The sequence below is a fragment of the Pristiophorus japonicus genome, chromosome 9 (genome assembly GCF_044704955.1).
Source record: "Pristiophorus japonicus isolate sPriJap1 chromosome 9, sPriJap1.hap1, whole genome shotgun sequence".
NCBI classification, from domain to species: Eukaryota; Metazoa; Chordata; class Chondrichthyes; family Pristiophoridae; genus Pristiophorus; species Pristiophorus japonicus.
In genome coordinates this window covers 203,911,966-203,931,861 of record NC_091985.1, presented here as the reverse complement: position 1 = coordinate 203,931,861, position 19,896 = coordinate 203,911,966, and the positions used below count along the sequence as shown (strand labels likewise).

Genomic DNA, 19,896 nt, shown 5'->3' with positions numbered 1-19,896 from the left:
GGGCTAGGGGCTGCGTGCTTTGGGCCCCTCCCACACAGTTCGGCGCCTGGTGCTACTGCACTTGCGTGCCGACTGTAGCGTGCAAATGCAGAGGTCCCGGCACTGTTTTCAGCGCCGGGACCTGGCTCCGCCCCCCCCACAGCTCGTGCTGGCTGCGCCGAGGGCCAGAGGACCTGTAAGTAGGTGGAGAATACCGGGGATTTTTTTAGGCGCCGTTTTAGGCGCGAAAAACAGGCGCCCAGCTCGAAACTTGGGCCCCATATTACAGGAAAGATGTGAGTGCACTGGAAAGGATGTGGAAAAGATTTACAAGAATGTTGCCTGGACTGGAAAATTTTGGCTATGAGGAAATATTGGAGGTGCTGGGTCTGTTTTCTTTGCAACAGAGGAGGCTGAGGGGAGACCTGATTGAGGTTTATAAAATTATCTGGAGCCTGGATAGAGTGGGTAGGAAGGATCTGTTTCCCTTGGCAGAGGTGGTCAACAACCAGGGGGCATAGATTTAAAGTAATTGGTATGAGGTTTAGAGGAAATATGAGGGGAAATTGATTTGTCCAGAGGGTGGTGGGGCTCTGGAACTCACTGCCTGAAAGGGTGGTAGAGGCAGGAACACTCACCACATTTAAAAAATACTTCGATGTGCACTTAAACATTTCCTAACATAGATGAGACTGCACACAGGGAGGTTAAAGTAACAGTGACCTCAGTCTTTATTAAGACACTCCAGATTCAGGAACAGGCCTTAGCGGCCGGCTTATATACAGTGCTCCGAAGGGATGCTGGGATCCCTTGGGATTTCAGGGGATGCACTCCCTGGTGGCGGAACATGGGAGTGCATGCTTTACAGATACACAACATCACTCCTCCCCAAAGTCAAAGTGAAAACTATTTACAAGGTGAGGCGGTCGGGAGCCTTTCTTTCCCTGGTGGACCGCCTCGGTACAAATGTCTGTTCTGGTGTGTTGGCTGTGCCCTCGCTGGGCTGGCATGTTGTTGGCCCTGCAGGGCTGCTGGGTGAGCCTGGCCTTGCTGGGCTGTTGGGCATGATGGGTTCAATTTCCTGGTCCGGGGTGGTGTCGTTGATCCTTTGGGTGTGTGTTGTGGGCTCGAAAAAGGTGGTGCCTGCTGTGGGCTGTTCAGAGCAGTCTGTGAACCGCAGCCTCGTTTGGTCCAGGTGCTTTCTGCAAATTTATCCATTGTCTAAGTTGACTACAAACACCCTGCTCCCTTCTTTGGCTATCACTGTGCCCGCGATCCACTTGGGACCATGTCCATAGTTTAGCACATACACAGGGTCATTCAGATCAATTTCCCGTGACACAATGGCGTGACCATCTTTTACATTTAGTTGCTGCCGTCTGCTCTCTACCTGATCATGCAGGTTGGGGTGAACCAGCGAGAGTCTGGTTTTAAGTATCCTTTTCTTGAGTAGCTCAGCCGGGGGCACCCCCGTGAGCGAGTGGGGTCTCGTGCGGTAGCTGAGCAGTACTTGGGACAGGCGGGTTTGGAGTGAGCCTTCTGTGACTCGTTTAAGGCTCTGTTTGATTGTTTGTACTGCCCGCTCTGCCTGCCCATTGGAGGCTGGTTTAAACGGGGCCCAGGTGACATGTTTGATCCCATTGCAGGTCATGAATTCTTTAAATTCGGCACTGGTGAAACATGGCCCACTGTAGATGGCAAACATGGGCCTCAGGCTTTCAATGGTGGCGGTGGCAGTGCTTCCCGACATTATTTCACATTCAATCCATTTTAAAAAGCATCCACCACCACCAGGAACGTTTTACCGAGAAACGGGCCCGCATAGTCGACATGGATCCTCGACCATGGCCTGGAGGGTCAGGACCACAAACTTAGTGTTGCCTCTCTGGGCACGTTGTTCAACTGAGTACACATGCGGCATTGCCATACACAGTTCTCTAAGTCAGAGTCGATACCGGGCCACCACACGTGGGATCTGGCTATCGCTTTCATCATTACTATACCCGGGTGTGTGCTGTGGAGATCCGAGATGAACGTCTCCCTGCCCTTTTTGGGTAGCACTACGCGGTTACCCCACAACAGGCAGTCTGCCTGAATGGGCAGCTTGTCCTTTCGTTGCTGGAATGGCTTGATTAGCTCTTGCATTTCAACGGGGATGCTGGCCCAGCTCCCATGCAGTACACAGTTTTTTTTACTAGGGACAGCAGAGGATCTTGACGCTTCCATGACCATCAACAAGTCTGCGGGCTGTGCCACCATCAACAAGTTTGCAGGTTGCGCCATTTTCACCCCCGTGGTGGACAATGGTAGCCAACCGAGAGCACCTGCACAGTTCTCGATGCCTGGCCTGTGGTGGATGGTATAGTTATACGCTGATAGCGTGAGTGCCCACCTTTGTATGTGGGCTGAGGCATTAGTATTTATCTCCTTGTTTTCAGCGAACAGGGATATGAGGGGCTTGTGATTGGTTTCCAGCTCAAATTTGAGGCCAAACTGCCACTGATGCATTTTCTTTACCTCGAACACACACGCTAATTCCTCTTTCTCAATCATGCTGTAGGCCCTCTCGTCCTTAGACAAGCTCCTGGAGGCATATGCGACTGTTTGCAATTTGCCCGCAACGTTAGCTTGTTGTAATACACACCTGACTCCGTACGATGACCCATCACATGCTAGCACAAGTCTTTTACACGGGTTATACAGTACAAGCAGCTTGTTGGAGCATAAAATGTTTCTGGCTTTCTCAAAAGCAATTACTTGTTTTTTCCCCATATCCAATTCTCACCTTTATGCAATAACACATGTAGGGGCTCTAAGAGGATGCTTAACACCGGTAGGAAGTTACCAAAATAGTTGAGGAGCCCCAGGAACGACCGCAGCTCTGTGACGTTCTGATAGCCTCTGTCTTGGCATATGTGGGCCGAATGCCATCCGCCGCAATCTTTCTCCCCAAAAACTGCACTTCTGTTGCCATGAAGATGCATTTTGACCTCTTCAGCTGCAGCCCTACGCGATCCAGTCGCTGGATGACCTCCTCCAGGTTTTGTAGGTGCTCGACGGTGTCCTGACCCATGACCAATATTTCGTCCTGAAAAACCACCGTGCTTGGTACCGACTTGAGTAGGCTCTCCATGTTTCTCTGGAAGATCGCTGCAGCCTACCGAATTGTTGACTCTGCCCAATCTTATTATTCTCTAAGTGCATGTTACCATGTTGTTAATAATAGAATCGAGCATTTTCCCTACTACTGATGTCAGGTTAACTGCTCTGTAGTTCCCCGCTTTCTCTCTTCCCTCCTTTCTTAAATAGCTCAGTTACATTTGCTATCTTCCAAACCACAGGAACCCATTCTAGACTCTGGAATTTTGGAAGATGACAACCAATGCATCCACTAGTTCTATAGCTACCCTTTTCAATACCCTAGGATGTAGGCTATCAGGTCCAGGGATTTTATCGGCTTCCAGTCCCATTAATTTCTCCAGTACCATTTTTTGATGAATATTAATTTCTTTCAGTTCCTCATTCTCGCTAGACCCTGGGTTCTCCAGTAGATCCAGCAAGTTTTTTGCACCACTTTCCATGAAGACAGACATAAAATATGCATTTAATTTCTCTGCCATTTCCTTGTTCACATTATAATTTCTCCTGTCTCCTGTAGGGGAAACACATTTACTTTTACTAAACTTTTCCTTTTTACATACCCATAGAAGCATTTGAAGTCTGTTATTTTGTCTCTCACTCGTTTACTTTCATATTCTATTTTCCCTTTCTTAACAATTTCCTGGTCCTCCTTTGCTGAATTCCAAAATCTTCCCAATCCTCAGGCTTACTGCTCTTTTTGGCAACATTCTAAGCATCTTTCTGTCATCTAATACTATCTTTAACTTCTCTTGTTGGCCACGGTTGGACCACTATTCTTGTGGGATTTTTGTGCCAAAAAGGAATGTGTGTTTGTTGTAAATTATATATTAATTCTTCAAGTGATAGCCATTGCTTTTCTACCATCATACCTTTTAATGTAGTTTCCCAATCTACCTTAACCAACTCTCCCCTCATACCTACATAGTTTTCTTTGTTTAGATTTAAGACCCAAGTTTCAGATTTAACTAAATCACTTTCAAACTTAATGTAAAATTCTATCATATTATAGTCACTCTTCCCTAAGGGCCCCTTTACTATAACGTTATTAATTAACCCTTTCTTATTGAACAATACTAGATCTAAAATAACCTGTTCTCTAGTTGGTTCCTCAACATACTGATCTAGAAAACCATCTTGTATACTTTTCATGAATTCGTCCTCCACACTATTACTGCAAATTTGGTTTCCCCAGTCTATATGCAGATTAAAGTCCCCCATGATTATTGTATTACCTTTGTTACATGCACCTCTAATTTCCTGATTTATACTGTGCCCTACATTACCACTACGGTTTGGGGGCCGACAAACAACTCCGACCAATGTTTTCTGCCCCTTGCTGTTTCTTAGCTCCACCCAAACTGATTCTTGATTTTCTGAGCTAAGATCCTTTCCCTCTACTGTCTTTATCCCATCCTTTACTATCAGGGCTTCCTCTTCTCCTTTTCTATTTTGCCATCTCTTCTAAAAGTTATGTATCCTGAAATATTTAGTTCCCAACCGTGGTCACTTTGCAACCACATCTCCGTAATGGCTATTAGATCAAACCTATTAATTTCTATCTGTTCTACTAATTCATCTATTCTGTTGAGAATTCTTTGTCCATTAAAATATAGTGCCTTTAGCTTTGACTTTCTTCTATTTTTCCTTGATGTCTCCTTAGTCCGTAATGCCCTATTACCTTTGTTACTCTCTCTGTCTCTTCCTGACCCACTCTGCTTATTGTTATCCAAAACTCTGCTTTAGATCCTTGACATGTCTCTTTTGCTTTTTCTCTGAATCTAAACCGTGCTGTACTTTCCTGGATCTCCCCACCCCGCCTTCAATAGTTTAAAACCCTGTTTACTGCCTTAGTTATTCAATTCGCCAGGACACTGGTTCCTGCCCAGCTCAAGTGAAACCCATGGCAAGGGAACAGCTCCCTCTTTGCCCAGTGCTGGTGCCAGTGTCTGTAAAGCATAACCCCTGCCTCCCACACCACTCTTTGAACCATGCATTTAATGTTCGAATCTGCTTCTCCCTGTAACAATTGGTGTGGGGTTCAAGTAACAATCCAGAGATTATTACCTTTGCGGTTCAGCTTTTTCATTTGAACCCCAACTCCTCCATCTCTTTCAGCAGAACCTAGCCCTACCTATGCATTAGTCCCTACATGGTCCACGACAACTGCATCCTCCCTTTCCCACTCCAAGTTCTGACTCTGATCTGCCCCAGGGAGGGGGCAATGTGTGATGTCCCTGTGGGGTGCAGTGTCTGACCCTGAGCTGCCCCAGGGAGGAGGCAATGTGTGATGTCCCTGTGGGGTGCAGTGTCTGACCCTGAGCTGCCCCAGGGAGGGGGCAATGTGTGATGTCCCTGTGGGGTGCAGTGTCTGACCCTGAGCTGCCCCAGGGAGGGGGGCAGTGAGTGATGTCCCTGTGGGGTGCAGTGTGTTCAGTGTCTGACCCTGAGCTGCCCAGGGAGGGGGCAATGTGTGATGTCCCTGTGGGGTGCAGTGTGTTCAGTGTCTGACCCTGAGCTGCCCCAGGGAGGGGGGCAGTGAGTGATGTCCCTGTGGGGTGCAGTGTGTTCAGTGTCTGACCCTGAGCTGCCCCAGGGAGGGGGGCAGTGAGTGATGTCCCTGTGGGGTGCAGTGTGTTCAGTGTCTGACCCTGAGCTGCCCCAGGGAGGGGGCAATGTGTGATGACCCTGAGCTGCCCCAGGGAGGGGGGCAGTGTGTGATGTCCCTGTGGGGTGCAGTGTCTGACCCCGAGCTGCCCCAGGGAGGGGGCAATGTGTGATGTCCCTGTGGGGTGCAGTGTCTGACCCTGAGCTGCCCCAGGGAGGGGGCAATGTGTGATGTCCCTGTGGGGTGCAGTGTCTAACCTGAGCTGCCCTCGTTCCTCCTGCTTGAGTCACGCACCTCTCAGTCGGAGTTAATTGGAGGGACAGCGTCATCTACTGGACACAGGAGGTATTTCAAGGCACATCATGTCCAGCGCCATCCCAAAGAAATTCAAAGCCAAACTGCAGATTCCATTAATTTTATCAATTGTTGAACAAAGTTTAGCTCAATTTGTTGCAGCTTTTAGTACTTGAAGAAATCCCTTTAAAGAGTGAAGTATAGATGTCTCCACAAGATCCTGCAAATCCCCTGGGAGGACAGGCGCACCAACAGCCGTGTCCTTGACCAGGCTAACATCCCCAGTATTGAAGCACTGACCACACTCGATCAGCTTCGCTGGGCAGGCCACATAGTGCGCATGCCAGATACGAGACTCCCTAAGCAAATGCTTTATGCCGAGCTCCTTCATGGTAAACGAGCCAAAGGAGGACAGCAGAAACGTTATAAGGACACCCTCAAAGCCTCGTTGTTAAAGTGCGACATCACCACTGACACCTGGGAGACCCCGGCGGCAGACCACCGAGGTGGAGAAAGTACATCCGGGAGGTCGTTGAGACTCGAGCATGAAGAGGCCAAGCACAGGCAGTGGCAAACCAGCCCCACCGAACCCTTCTCTCGACGAATGTCTGTCCCACCTGTAACAGGGTCTGTGGCTCTCATATTGGACTGTTCAGCCATCAAAGAACTCACTTTGGGAGTGGAAGCAAGTCCTCCTCGATTCCGAGGGACTGCCTATGATGATGAGATGCAAACACAATTAGTATTATTTTTATCTGACCCATTTCCCATTGATTAATTGGTCAAATATCCAGAATATTAAACTCCAGCCCAGTTATAGGGTAATCAATATCAGCAGAAAGAAACCCCAACGGTCAGAATGAACATGATTCAGTCTGGGATAACAGTAGTAGCCAAACCCTGCAGTCACTTGTGAACTCGCTGGTGTCTCAGCAGGTGGAATGATCGAGTGAATCGCTTCCCACATACAGAGCAGGTGAACGGTCTCTCCCCAGTGTGAATGCGCTGGTGTGTCAGCAGGTGGGATGACCGAGCGAATCGCTCCCCACAAACGGAGCAGGTGAACGACTTCTCCTCAGTGTGAACTCGTTGGTGTATCAGCAGGATGGATGAGATAGTGAATCCCTTCCCACATACAGAGCAGATGAACGGTCTCTCCCCAGTGTGAACTCGTTGGTGTGTCAGCAGGCGGGATGACACAGTGAATCCTTTCCCACATTCAGAGCAGGTGAACGGTCTCTCCCCAGTGTGAAATCGCTGGTGAGTTAGAAGGTTGGATGAACAAGTGAATCCCTTCCCACACTCAGAGCAGGTGAATGGTCTCTCCCCTGTGTGAATTCGCTGGTGAGTTAGAAGGTGGGATAACCGACTGAATCCCTTCCCACAATCAGAGCAGGTGAACGGCCTCTCCCCGGTGTGACTGCGTCGATGAATTTCCAGATCAGACGGGGAAATGAATCTCTTCCCACAGTCCCCACATTCCCATGGTTTCTCCATGGTGCAGGTGTCCTTGTGTCTCTCCAGGTTGGATGATCAGTTGAAGCCTTGCCACAAACAGAACACATGTACGGTTTCTCCCCGCTGTGAATGGTGCAATGTTTTTTCAGGCTGTGTAACTGGTTAAAGCTCTTTCCACAGTCAATGCACTGGAACACTCTCACTCGGGTGTGTGTGTCTTGGTGCTTTTCCAGTCACACTGATGTTTGAAATCTATTCCCACAGACAGAACAGACAAACATTTCTCCTTCCACATGCAAAGGCCGATGATATTCAGGTCCGGAGGAATCGAGTGATTCCGTTTGGTTTGAGTTTCCCGTCTGCAAATCCTCCCCTTCCAATACCTTGGAAAAGGAGTTTACAAAAATCATTACTGCAAGTACAGGGCAGAAATTCAGAACACACAATTCTAGATTCCATGGAACATTTTTTCCTCTCTTGTTACATAGAAAGATAGAAAATAGGTGCAGGAGTAGGCCATTCGGCCCTTCGAGCCTGCACCACCATTCAATAAGATCATGGCTGATCATTCACCTCAGTACCCCTTTCCTGCTTTCTCTCCATACCCCTTGATCCCTTTAGCCTTAAGAGCCATATCTAACTCCCTCTTGAATATATCTAATGAACTGGCATCAACAACTCTCTGCAATAGAGAATTCCACAGGTTAACAACTCTCTGAGTGAAGAAGTTTCTCCTCATCTCAGTCCTAAATGGCTTACCCCTTATTCTTCCTCCAAAGCTGTAAATCACTGTCCTAAGCACTCTCCGTCCTCCCTGTGCTGAAATTCAAACACATCGCACGTCTGAAGACAGCGTATCCTCTGCTCCCAGTTTTCACCACCAACTCTGTCTGGGTTCAGTCCCACACTCACTGGTACCCCTCCCCTGAAAGTGCTGACTCTGGCTGGGTTCAGTTCTACACTCACTGGTTCCCCTCCCTCTCCTCCCCTGAAGGTGCTGACTCTGGCTGGGTCCAGTTCTACACTCACTGGTTCCCCTCCCCTGAAGGTGCTGACTCTGGCTGGGTTCAGTTCTACACTCACTGGTTCCTCTCCCTCTCCTCCCCTGAAGGTGCTGACTCTGGCTGGGTTCACTGGGATCCTGTAGCCCCGCCCATACTTTGCTCTTTTGCAAAGATGGCCACACATGCGCTCTACGTCTCGATGAATCTCGGTGGCGACGCATAAACCTGCAGCTTTCCTATAATAATAACTTTGATTTATATAGCACCTTTAACGTAGTACAATGTCCCAAGGCACTTCACAACAGTGTCACAAGACCAGTTCACCTAACATTTGTCCCAGGACATTTGGAAAAGCATAATTCAGTCAAGCAGAGTTAGCATGGTTTTTATCCTGCTATGGCCCCAGCTTCTGATACACGCTTATGTTTATAGATTCTGTCCCTTCCTGTTCCGTTTTTGTTTCCCCCAATGCTACCCTGCTCTATTGCCTTCACCTTATTCTTTGAGCTTTTAGGTTTCTGCTCACCTGAACCCTACCCACCACTGATTACTAAAGCTCTCTCTGCAGCCCTAGTTATTCGGTTCGCCAGGACCCTAACCCCAGCACATTCCAAGTGAAGTCCGTCCCAAGTATAATGTGGGAAAGTGTGAGGTTGTCCGCTTTGGCAGAAAAAATAAAAAAGCAAATTATTATTTAAATGGAGAAAAATTGCAAAGTGCTGCAGTACAGAGGGATCTGGGGGTCCTTGTGCATGAAACACAAAAAGTTAGTATGGGTACAGCAAGTCATCAGGAAGGCAAATGGAATGTTGGCCTTTATTGCAAGGGGGATGGAGTATAAAAACAGAGAAGTCCTGCTACAACTTTACAGGGTATTGGTGAGGCCACACCTGGAGTACTGCATGCAGTTTTGGTCTCCTTATTTAAGAAAGGATATACTTGCACTGAATAAGATAAGATTCACTCGGTTGATTCCGGGGATGACTTATGATGAGAGGTTGAGTAGGTTGGGCCAATACTCATTGGAGTTCAGAAGAATGTGAGGTGGTCTTATTGAAACATATAAAATAATGAGGGGGCTCGACAAGGTGGATGCAATGAGGATATTTCCACTCATAGGGGAAACTAGAACTAGGGGACATAGTCTCAGAATTAGGGGTCACTCATTTAAAACTGAGATGAGGAGGAATTTATTCTCTCAGGTGGTTGTAAATCTGTGGAATTCTCTGCCCAGGTGGCTGGGCCATTAAATATAATTAAGACGGAGATAGACCGATTTTTTGAGCGATAAGGGAATTAAGGGTTATGAGGAGCGGGCAGGGAAGTGGAGCTGAGTCCATGATCAGATCAGACATGTGCTTACTAAATGGCAGAGCAGGCTCGAGGGGCCAAGTAGCCTACTCCTGCTCCTATTTCTTATGTTCTTATGTTCTCATTACATAGTGCCAGATCTAAGATAGCTTGCTCCCTGGTTGTTTCCACAAAGTACTGTCAAGGAAACTATCCCAGATACACTCTGAATTCTTCGTCAAGGCTATCTTGGCCAATTTGATTTGTTCAATCAATATGAAGATTAAAATTGTCCATGATTATTCCGGTTCCTTTTTTTACAAGCCTCCATTATTTCTTGATTTATACTCCATCCAACAGTTTAGTTACTATTAGGGGGCCTATAGACTACGCCCACCAGTGAGTGTAGTATTTATTCTGTATCTGTCAGTCTCTGGTTAGCGAATGTGGCTTTTCCTTTATACATGTAAGTTTATGGTATGGAAGGGAGGTTTTCACTCTGTACCTATCAATTACTGGTAAGTGAGTGTGGGTTTCATTCTGTATCTTTCATTCTCTGGTATGTGAGTGTTGGATTTACACAGTCCTTGTCATTTTCTGATATGTGAGTGTGGGTTTTACCTGTGTCTGTTTCTGATATTTGTGTGTGGGTATTACTCTATCTCTCAGACTATGGTATGTGAGTGTGAATTTTACTCTGTATATAACAGTTTTCGGAGTGTGAGTTTGGATTTCACACTATACTTGTCAGTCTCTGGTATATGTGTGGATTGTATCGGTAAATTTCAATCTCTGGTAGGTGAGTGTGGGTTTTACTCTCGGTCAGTTTCAGGTAATGTGTGCTTCTGTCTGTACCTGTCTGTTTCTGGTATTTGAATGAGGCTTCATTCTGCACCTTTCAGTTTTTCTGATGTGAATGTGGGCTTTAATCTGTACCTGTCAGTTTCTGGTATGTGAGTGTGGGTTTTATTCTGTATCCATCAGTCTATGGTATGTGAGTGTGTATTTTACTCTGTATCCATCAGTCTATGGTATGTGAGTGTGGTTTTACTCTGTATCCATCAGTCTATGGTATGTGAGAGTGGGTTTTACTCCATCTGTCAGTCTCTGGGATTTGAGTGTGAATTTTTCTCTGTATCTGTCAGTTTCTGGTATATGGGTTTGGGTATTATGTGCAAGTGTCAATCTCAGTAACATAAATGTGTATTTTTGTCTGTATCTTTCACTCTCTGGGATGTGAGTGTGCGTTTTATTCTTTATCTGTCAGTCACTTTTATGAGAGTGTGGATTTTACTCTACAGCTGTCAGTCTCTGGGATGTGTATGTGGGTTTTACTCCTGTCAGTTGCTGTTATGCGAATGTGTGTTTTATTCAAGTGGGTGAACGTGGATTTCACTCTGTACCTGTCAGTCTCTTGTGTGAGAGTGTGGCACTTTTTATCTGTACCTGTCTGTTTCTGTTATGAATGGGGTTATATTCTATAGGTCACAGTTTCTGTTATGTGAGTGTGGAGTTTACCACATTCTACCTGTCTGTCACTGGTATGTTAATGTGTGTATGTTTTCTGTACCCGTCAGTTGCTATTATATGAATGTTGATTTCATTCTGTGCCTTTAAGTGTCTGGTACAGCTGTGGTATTGTGGGTTTGACATTGAATCAGTCAGTCACTTTTAGGTCAGTGTTGATTTTACTATCTATCTGTCACTCTCTGGTGTTTTATTCTGTATCTGTCCATCACTGGGAAGTGAGTGTGCGTTTCATTCTGTAGCTATCTGTTTCTGATATTTGAGTAAGGGTTTTAATCAGTACCTGTAGGTTTCTGTAATGTGAGTGTGGGTATTACTCTGTATCTATCAGTCTCTGGAATGTGAGTGTGGGTATTACTTTGTATCTATCAGTCTCTGGAATGTGAGTGTGGGTATTACTCTGTATCTATCAGTCTCTGGAATGTGAGTGTGGGTATTACTCTGTATCTATCAGTCTCTGGAATGTGAGTGTGGGTATTACTCTGTATCTATCAGTCTCTGGAATGTGAGTGTGGGTATTACTTTGTATCTATCAGTCTCTGGAATGTGAGTGTGGGTATTACTCTGTATCTATCAGTCTCTGGAATGTGAGTGTGGGTATTACTCTGTAACTAGCAGTCTCTGGAATGTGAGCATGGGAATTACTCTGTAACTAGCAGTCTCTGGAATGAGAGTGTGGGTATTACTCTGTATCTATCAGTCTCTGGAATGTAAGTGTGGGTATTACTCTGTATCTATCAGTCTCTGGAATGTGAGCGTGGGTATTACTCTGTAACTAGCAGTCTCTGGAATGTGAGTGTGGATATTACTCTGTAACTATTGGTCTCTGGAATGTGAGTGTGGGTATTACTCTATCTATCAGTATCTGGAATGTGAGTGTGGGTATTACTCTGTATCTATCAGTCTCTGGAATGTGAGTGTGGGTATTACTTTGTATCTATCAGTCTCTGGAATGTGAGTGTGGGTATTACTCTGTATCTATCAGTCTCTGGAATGTGAGTGTGGGTATTACTCTGTATCTATCAGTCTCTGGAATGTGAGTGTGGGTATTACTCTGTATCTATCAGTCTCTGGAATGTGAGTGTGGGTATTACTTTGTATCTATCAGTCTCTGGAATGTGAGTGTGGGTATTACTCTGTATCTATCAGTCTCTGGAATGTGAGTGTGGGTATTACTCTGTAACTAGCAGTCTCTGGAATGTGAGCATGGGAATTACTCTGTAACTAGCAGTCTCTGGAATGAGAGTGTGGGTATTACTCTGTATCTATCAGTCTCTGGAATGTAAGTGTGGGTATTACTCTGTATCTATCAGTCTCTGGAATGTGAGCGTGGGTATTACTCTGTAACTAGCAGTCTCTGGAATGTGAGTGTGGATATTACTCTGTAACTATTGGTCTCTGGAATGTGAGTGTGGGTATTACTCTATCTATCAGTATCTGGAATGTGAGTGTGGGTATTACTCTGTATCTATCAGTCTCTGGAATGTGAGTGTGGGTATTACTCTATCTATCAGTCTCTGGAATGTGAGTGTGGGTATTACTCTATCTATCAGTCTCTGGAATGTGAGTGTGGGTATTACGCTGTATCTATCATTCTCTGGAATGTGAGTGTGGGTATTACTCTGTATCTATTGGTCTCTGGAATGGGAGTGTGGGTATTGCTCTATCTATCAGTCTCTGGAATGTGAGTGTGGGTATTACTCTGTATCTATCAGTCTCTGGAATGTGAGTGTGGGTATTACTCTATCTCTCAGACTCTGGAATGTGAGTGTGGGTATTACTCTGTATCTATCAGTCTCTGGAATGTGAGTGTGGGTATTACTCTATCTCTCAGACTCTGGAATGTGAGTGTGGGTATTACTCTATCTCTCAGACTCTGGAATGTGAGTGTGGGTATTACTCTATCTATCAGTATCTGGAATGTGAGTGTGGGTATTACTCTGTATCTATCAGTCTCTGGAATGTGAGTGTGGGTATTACTCTATCTCTCAGACTCTGGAATGTGAGTGTGGGTATTACTCTATCTCTCAGACTCTGGAATGTGAGTGTGGGTATTACTCTGTATCTATCAGTCTCTGGAATGTGAGTGTGGGTATTACTCTGTATTAATCAGTCTCTGGAATGTGAGTGTGGATATTACTCTGTATCTATCAGTCTCTGGAATGTGAGTGTGGGTATTTATCTATCAGTCTCTGGAAAGCGAGTGTGGGTATTACTCTGTATCTATCGGTCTCTGGAATGCAGAAGTGTTTTTTTTCTGTACCTGTCAGTTTCTGGTGAGTGACTGGAGTTCACTCTCTAACTATCTGTCCCTGGTATGTGAGTGTGAGTATTTGTCTGTAGCTGTAAGGGCCTGGTAGGGGAGTGTGGGTTTCACTCTCAATCAGTCAGTCAATCTCAGGTATTGGAGTTGATTGTGATTCTTTCTCAATCTGTCATTCAATGTGTCTGAGTGTATGAATCATTATGTTAATCCCAGTCTCTGGTACTGTTTGAGAGTGTGGGATTAATTCTGTAGCTGTCAGTTTCTGTTACTGTTTGAGACTGTGGGATTGATTATGTATCTGTTAGACTGGTGATGTGTGTGAGTGAGAGATTGATTATGTATCTGTTAGACTGGTGATGTGTGAGAGTGTGGGATTGATTATGTATCTGTTAGATTGGTGATGTGTGAGAGTGTGGGATTTATTATGTATCTGTTAGACTGGTGATGTGTGTGAGTGTGGGATTGATTATGTATCTGTTAGACTGGTGATGTGTGCGAGTGTGGGATTGATTATTTATCTGTTAGACTGGTGATGTGTGTGAGTGTGGGATTGATTATGTATCTGTTAGACTGGTGATGTGTGTGAGTGTGGGATTGATTATGTATCTGTTAGACTGCTGACGTGTGAGAGTGTGGGATTGATTATGTATCTGTTAGACTGGTGATGTGTGAATGTGTGGGATTGATTATGTATCTGTTAGACTGGTGATGTGTGAGAGTGTGGGATTGATTATGTATCTGTTAGACTGGTGATGTGTGTGAGTGTGGGATTAATTATGTATCTGTTAGACTGGTGATGTGTGTGAGTGTGGGATTGATTATGTATCTGTTCGACTGGTGATGTGTGAGTGTGGGATTGATTATGTAATTGACAGTCTCTTGTACTGAGCTATTCTTGCTCTTTGTGACTGTTGGATTTGGTTCCTTCTCCACCTGCTGTAGGCAGATGATAGTTTGCGATTACCGATGACTGTCTCAGGAGGAGGTTTGGTTCAGGCCATTACCTCTGTTTCTCTGCTCTTGTATGACAGCAGTTGGGTTTGAGAGTCAGTGTACAGACACCAGTGTGGATTGACACCGTGTCAGTGTCTATCTGTTCATGTGTCTGAGTAAAGGATCTGCCTTTCAATGCAATATGATTGGACTTTGGAACAACATATTATTGTACTGCTCCAAGTGACTGTGGGATTCATAGCATAATTCTGGGAATTTGGATCACTGTGGGACTGACAGCTTCTGCTATCTGTGGCAATATGATTGCGGTCAGTTCTGTGTCTCTGCGCTCTGAGTGATAATGTACTTACTGTGTGTGAGAAGGAGCTGCCTGCACTGTTTCTTGTGTTCCGGGTTGAGGAAAGATCAAATTTATTCTGGCTTGGTGAAGTATTTTGCTCTGAGAATAATAATAGGAGAACACTATTAGTTATGATATGGACAGGCAATGGAGAGAATAAATTTATAATTCATGTGTTTGTGCATAATAAAGTAAAGTATCTGGAGAGAGGAAACCGTGATACAAACAGAGTCCTTGTCTGACCTCACTGCAGTACAGCGACACTCAGATTTTCCACAACAGGTGTGTAGGACAGTTCTATAGAAAGTTATCAGCATCCAGACACAACCCAAAACCAGCACTGGTCCATGAATGGGACACCCGATTGGCACAGTCCAGGTTTATATCTCCCACTCCCATGGGACTACCTGTACAATTCTGAATCGCTTCCTGGAATATAACCACAGGTACCTGGGTTGTACAACAATTGTTCTCAGTCTATTGAAACTGAGCTGAGGGCCTGTGTCATTAACAGAATGTCACAGTTACCAGATGCTGATGTATCTAAGGGAGCGACAATGTATCTCTCGATCACCAGCAACATGGTTCTGGAGAATTCAACGCACCGAAACAAAATAACCCATTTTTGAAATGTCTCCTATCACATTCCTCTTTTGGTATCTGCAGTAGATGCACTTTGTGACACTCCTCACATCCAGGCTGTGTTTACACTGTTTAATGTCCAAGAACAACAGACACTGAGATTGGAACTGAATCAGGAACATTCACTACTGATTTGGGGAAAGAAAGCAGCAATGATTTGAAAGAGCGAGGTGATTTACTTTCTCTGTTACCTTACACGGAACACACACAGCCAGAGAATGGCCTCTCCCTTCCCCCACTCACTCCATGTTCTGGAACGACTTCCTGCTCCACTCTGCCTCTTACAGACAGCCCCCGACTGCCGCTGAACTTACCCCGACTCAAAGACCATTTGCGGACACAGTCCCAATGCGATGAGCTGCTGTAAGGAGGCTGCTGTTTGCTCCCTTACTCGGGCCTGGGATATTTCCGCTCCCTGATGTGTTCAACGATCATCAGCCCAGCACAGAGGAAACGGCAGCCGCTGACAGAGCTGGGGGAGGGGAGCTCACATGAGCCCTTCCCATTGGTTTAAACACTGTGGGGAGGGGAGGAGCAGCGTGTATTTAGCGCATGTTCAGACCATCTTTTTGTCACAAATTAAATTAGCAAAAATGGGATTATTTCACAAGTTGCTTTTATCACTAATTAAATGGGCCACATTGCGAGCATGTTAGTTATCATCCGAATTACTGAAAAAATGATTGTGTGAGCCTGACACTGGAGTACGAGTGCCTAAACTGTTTTACTCATTCCGTCAGCCTCTGGCATGTGTTTCCCTGTCAGTTTCTGACAGGCGTGTATGGGTTTTACTTGCATATTATTGCTCAGATACATGGGTGTGGGTTTCATACTGTACCCGTCCATTTCTGCGATGTGAATGTGGGATTTATACTGTACCTCTTTGTTTCTGGTATCTGAGTGTGTGTTTTATTCTGTACCTGTCAGTTGTTGTGAAGTGAATGTGAGATTTATTCTGTACCTGTCAGTCTCTGCTATGTGAGTTGGGATTTATTGTGTACCTGTCAAATTTTGAGATGTGAGTTTGGGTTTTGTTGTCTACCTGTCAATTTCTTATATGTGAGTGTGGGTTTTATTGTGTACCTATCAGTTTCTGATATGTGTGAGTGTGCGTTTTATTCTATATCTATCAGTTTCTGATGAGTGTGGTCTTTATCTGTATCGGTCAGTTTCGGTTATGTCTGTGTGTGTTTTATCATGTACCTGTCAGTTTCTGATATCAGTGTGTGTACTTTAACCTGTATCGTCAGCTTCTGGTATCTGAGTGTGGATATTGACCAGTATCCATCAGTTTTTCAGATTGGAGTATGGATTTTATTCTGTACCTGTCAGATTCCGGTATGGGAGTATGGAGTTTAATCGATACCTGTCATTTTCTGATGAGTGACTGTGGTTTTAATCTGTAGCGGTCACTTTCTGGTATCTAAGTGTGGATTGCATTCTGTACCTGTCAGTTTCTGCTATGTGAATGTGGGTTTTATTCTATACTTGTCAGTTATTGCTGTGTGAGTGTAGGAATTAATATGTACCTGTCAGTTTCTGAGATTCATTGTGTTTTTTTCTGTACCTGTCAGTTTGTGGCAGAAGTGTGGGGTGTCAGTTTCTGGTATCTGCGTGTGAATTTTTACCTTTATATGTCAGTTTGTGCAATGTGAATGTGGGATTCATTCTGCATCTCTCATTCTGGGGTGTGTGAGTGTGTGTTTCCTCTATACCTGCCGGTTTCTGGTATGTGAGTGTGGGATTTATTCTGCACCTGTCAGTTTTTGTATCTGTGTGTTAGTTTTATTCTGTATCTGTCAGTTTCTGGTATGTGAGAGTGTGTTTTATCCTATATCTGTGAAATTTACAGATCAGAGATGAACCCAACAGACAAAAGTTTTTCATTATATTGGACAAATGCGATTCAGAAATATTTGGAGTAGAGACTAGCTATTAGTACATTATATAAACCATAACTGTCAGTGGTACAGTGTGTAAGTGTGGTATTCATTCTGTATCTATCAGTCTGTGGTACAGTGAGCGAGTGTGGGATTAATTCTGTATCTGTCAGTGAGTGGTACAGTGAATGAGTGTGGGATTCACTCTGTATGTGACAGTCTGTGGTACAGTGAGTGAGTGTGGGATTCACTCTGTATCTGTCAGTCTCTGGTACAGTGAGTGAGTGTGGGATTCACTCTGTATCTGTCAGTCTCTGGTACAGTGAGTGAGTGTGGGATTCACTCTGTATCTGTCAGTCTCTGGTACAGTGAGTGAGTGTGGGATTAACTCTGTATCTGTCAGTCTGTGGTACAGTGAGTGAGTGTGGGATTCATTCTGCATCTGTCAGTCAGGGGTACAGTGAGTGAATGTGAGAATTATTCTGTATCTGTCATAAATGCAAGTGTTTGTTGTTGGTATAGAAATGAAGCTTTTCAGTTACTTACGGTGGTTAACATTTACGCAGAAGAAAATGTCAGAAGCAGCCTCGTGGATAACCGTCGGCAAAGTGCTGTTACTGGTGAGATCACGATTTGCTCGATGAAAACTTGGCTAATAACTCGAGAGGTGATGGAAAAGAAAGCAACATTTGGGGATGTTTGAGTGAGATGAGAAAACATAATCAGCGCGAGGAGCCTGATCAGAGAGCTGGTGGGCAAGAAACATTGAGCTCCTGTTTACTGCCCGATGCTATTTCCAAAACAACGGGGAAGAACAGTCCTTGGATCTGGGAACTTGAGGAGGCATTTCAGCACATGGAACTTGGAGGCAAATCAGCCCTTCGAGCCTGTTACATAAGGAACAGGAGGAGGCCATTCAGTCCCTCGAGTCTGTTACAGTGGAATTGAAGGAGGCCTTTCAGCCCCTCCTGCATGTTATATAGGAACTGGAGGAGGACATTCAGCCTCTCAAGCATGTTAAATTAGGATCATAAGCAGGCCATTCAGCCCTTTGGCCCTGTGACATGGGAGCAGGAGAAAGCCAGTCAACCCTTCGAGAATGTTATATAGGAACAGGAGGAGGCCATTCAGCTCCTCGAGCCTATTACATTTGGAACTGGAGAGGGCCATTCAGCTCCTTGAGCCTATTACATTTGGAACTGGAGAGGGTCATTCAGCTCCTTGAGCCTATTACATTTGGAACTGGAGAAGGCCATTCAGCTCCTCGAGCATATTACATTAAGAACTGGAGAGGGCCATTCAGCAATTGGAGTTCGAAAGCAATAGGATGACACAATTCTGCCCCTCAGGTCTGTTACATTAGGAATAGGACAAGGACATTCATCCCCACGGGACTGTTTCATGGGAACGGGAGGAGGACATTCAGATCCGCGAGCTTGTTATATCAGAACTGGAGGAGGCCATTCAGTCCCTGGAGTCTGTTACACTGGAATAGAAGTGGCTATTCAGCCCCTGGAACCTGTTACATAAGAACTAAAGGAGGCCATTCATCCCATTCTAGCCTGATACATAGGCACAGGGGGAAGTCATTCTGCCCCTAGAGCTTGTTACATATGAACAGGAGGAGGCCATTAAGCCCCTCATGTTTATTACATTAGGAACAGGAGAAGGCCACTCAGTAACTCCAGTCTGTTAAATTGGAACAGGAGGTGGCCATCAGCCCCCTCAGGCCTGTTGCACAGGAATAGGAGGAAGCCATTCAGCACCACAAACATGTTTAATTCGGATAACCTGTCTGCGTACCCGCACACTGTGATAGGTACCGTACCTACTGTGTGTGAGAAGGAGCTGGTTACACTGTTCCTTATGTCTCAGGTGGAGGAAACTTCACATTTGTTCCGGTTCCTTCAATTCCTTGCCTGTAGGAGAAGGTATCTCTGATCATTCAAGAATAGGAGAGGTAGAAAAAAGACGAAAGTGATGAATGTAATCGTTCAATTAATATTCATTATGATCATTCGCAAAGGGAAGCCAGCGATACAAACAGTGTCAGTGTCTGACTCCACTGCAGTACTGCAGCACTCGGCTTCTGCACACCAAGTGTGTTGGGCAGATTTACAGCAATTTACTGACATCCAGAATCAACCCAACCCCTGCCCTGCTTCAGGAATGGGACTATCCGATGGAGCACGGACTTTTACACAGCTCAGATTGCTACTCCCCTTTCCCAGGGCACTAACCGTTCAACCAGAAACAAAGAGCCGCTGTTTAAAACGTGTCTTTCACATTTCTCACCCGGTGCCTGCAATAGATGCTCCTTGTATAAATCCTCAGTGTCCGGCTCTGCTTCCACTGCTCACTGTCCAATGACAACAAACACAGTGAGACTGGAACGAAAGCAGGAACGTTCACTACTGGTTTGCAGGAAGAAAGCAGCAATGATTGTAAACAGCAGATCCTTCCCATTCTGTCTCCCTTACCCGGGACACACGCTGTCCACACACAGCCCGAGAATG

The 19,896-nt window shown here is 45.3% G+C and overlaps 1 protein-coding gene across 1 annotated transcript in view; it reads right to left on the bottom strand.

Annotated features, from left to right (window-relative positions):
- The window catches only part of LOC139274072 (zinc finger protein ZFP2-like), a 73,933-nt gene extending 57,587 nt beyond the window's left edge, over positions 1-16,346 (bottom strand). Inside the window, exons 1-2 of the mRNA XM_070891123.1 lie at positions 16,229-16,346; positions 6,930-7,104 (exon numbers count right to left, since the gene is read on the bottom strand). Of these exons, the coding sequence (XP_070747224.1) occupies positions 6,930-7,104; positions 16,229-16,346 (293 nt within the window). The remainder of the gene's footprint in view (positions 1-6,929; positions 7,105-16,228) is intronic.
- Positions 16,347-19,896: the final 3,550 nt, after the last annotated feature.